The 2260-nt window shown below is 41.4% G+C and overlaps 1 protein-coding gene across 1 annotated transcript in view; it reads right to left on the minus strand.

Annotated features, from left to right (window-relative positions):
- Positions 1–228: 228 nt before the first annotated feature.
- The window catches only part of SARC_05128 (vacuolar protein sorting-associated protein 4B), a gene marked incomplete at its 5' end in the record, with an annotated part of 8947 nt that continues 6915 nt past the window's right edge, over positions 229–2260 (minus strand). The window contains 3 exons of the mRNA XM_014301021.1: positions 229–420; positions 920–1057; positions 1688–1907. Of these exons, the coding sequence (XP_014156496.1) occupies positions 319–420; positions 920–1057; positions 1688–1907 (460 nt within the window). The remainder of the gene's footprint in view (positions 421–919; positions 1058–1687; positions 1908–2260) is intronic.

Consider the following 2260-nt stretch of genomic DNA (forward strand, 5'->3'; position numbering starts at 1 on the left):
TGAAGTCTGGACGGCCCATCGGGATTCGGGTCATACTATTTCTTGTCGTTTGATTTTCGAGATAGAATACAAAAACATTCACAGGTGTTTCTGCTCAATTTTCAGAAGGCTATGATTCACATACATTTATTGGCAAATTTCATGCCCTAACTAGAATGTGTATTCTATTTGATGTTTTCAACGATGATCCAAACACCACACATCCTATTGATTAACTTATAGATTCTACTGGCATGTAAGTAGGTTTTTATTTCATCGTCTATTTATTATTCGTTATTATTGGCCCTGTACATTCGTTATCCCGTTAATTGCTTACATCTAGCCTTCTTGTCCGAATTCGCTGGTGAATTTCTCGTGCTCCACCAGGTCCGCTTTATTCGTCGACGGCTTGACATTGATCAGTGCTTTATCCATATCTCTCTGTGATACATATTAAATACACACATGAGAAACAGCAGTTCAACAGGCTGACATCTGATAGTACAAACATCAGTACAACATGTGTTAAAGGAGTACCCACAGGGTTTAGGGGTTTAGGGTTTTAGTATTTACACAAATTCGGTTCGACGACATTTGGTACTCGACATCATACACACAGAATAAACAAAACATGTTATGGTTTCAGTAAAGCTGTGAACATGTCTCCATGACAACTGGTAGTCCAATGCACTCCGTAGGCCTGTCGGACACGTAGCATTCCACTACACCTAAAACCCTAAAACATATCATCCGCACAGGCCAGCTGGCTCATGAACCCATGTCAAAAAACCTACCCTTGCGTCGGCTTTGGAACGTGCTATACAAGTGCATATAAGCCCGTGGAAGGCTGAGGTTTTAGGATTTTAGGGTTTGGAAGGCTGAGGTTCTAGGGGTTTTTGAGTGAAGTGCTACCCTATCACGCGCCTCCTATAACACTCACCTTTGTAACCATCGGCTCTAAGAGGTCCGGCCCTTCAACCTCAGTCCAGCTCATTTCTATGGCAAAAGGATCGCCAGGCGAACACGGCTGCAAGTAATCACGCATTTGCGTTTCATCTTCTTTACTCGGCGCTCGGACCTATGTTTAGAATAGGACAGCACTCTTATCACATGATACTTACAACACACACTTATCATATGAGATTTACAACACCCTTATCATATGAGATATACAACACACTTATCATATGAGACTTACAACACACTTATCATATTAGACTTACACCACACTGATCACACGACACTTGCTATATATGGCAGTGTGGCAGGTACGGCGGGCAAAGCAAAAGTATCAACTTCAGTTGGTGTGGGAGATTCAGTCTTGACATTCACCTTTGTAGACCGTCTGGCCAACTAAGCCTTACCTAACTGGCAGAAAAAAACAAGAAGAAAACAAAAACCCTAAACCCAACAAACAAAGCGGGTTGATCCAGGTGGACAAATCTAACACCATACAGCCCTATCACCCCAACTCACGACAAACCACTACACTACACACTGCACCACCCATATCAGTATATGGCCTGTACTACCTACGAACCTTTTTAAAGTGGGTGAACCACCCATTTCAGTATATGGCCTGTACTACCTACTAACCTTTTTAAAGTGGGTGAACCATCCATATCAGTATATGGCCTGTACTACCTACTAACCTTTTTAAAGTGGGTGAACCACCCATTTCAATATATGGCCTGTACTACCTACTCACCTTTTTAAAGTGGGTGGCCATCTGCACCTTCCTCACCGGCATAAACAACGCATCGCGCACCACCACAGCCACGTCTGAGCCTGAGTAGCCTACTGCGTGCTCCCCCAGTTTCTCATAGTCTTCATCGCTGAGTGAATTGGGAGTGTCCCCCACATTGAGCCTGAACATTTCACTACGCGCTTTGGCTTCTGGGAGTGGAATGTAGATCCTCTTCTCGAATCTGCCAGGACGGTCAACAAATAATGTGAGTGGGGTTAAAAGTAGTGTGAGTGTGGGGTTTCAAATAGCGGAATCCAGACACTATGATATATTTGTAGGTCCCAAAACCAATACGCTGTTGTGTATCAGTAATAACACTGCCAAACTGCCTAAGACACACAAATATATGAAAGGACCGAATATATATATATATATATATATATTATGCTATATTATATATATATAAATATACATATATATATGTCTTTATATACACACACGCACACACACACACACACACACACATATATATATATATATATATATATATATATATATATATATATACCTACTACTACTACTACTACTACTTAC

This window comes from Sphaeroforma arctica (assembly GCF_001186125.1).
Source record: "Sphaeroforma arctica JP610 unplaced genomic scaffold supercont1.316, whole genome shotgun sequence".
Lineage (NCBI taxonomy): Eukaryota > Ichthyosporea > Ichthyophonida > Sphaeroforma > Sphaeroforma arctica.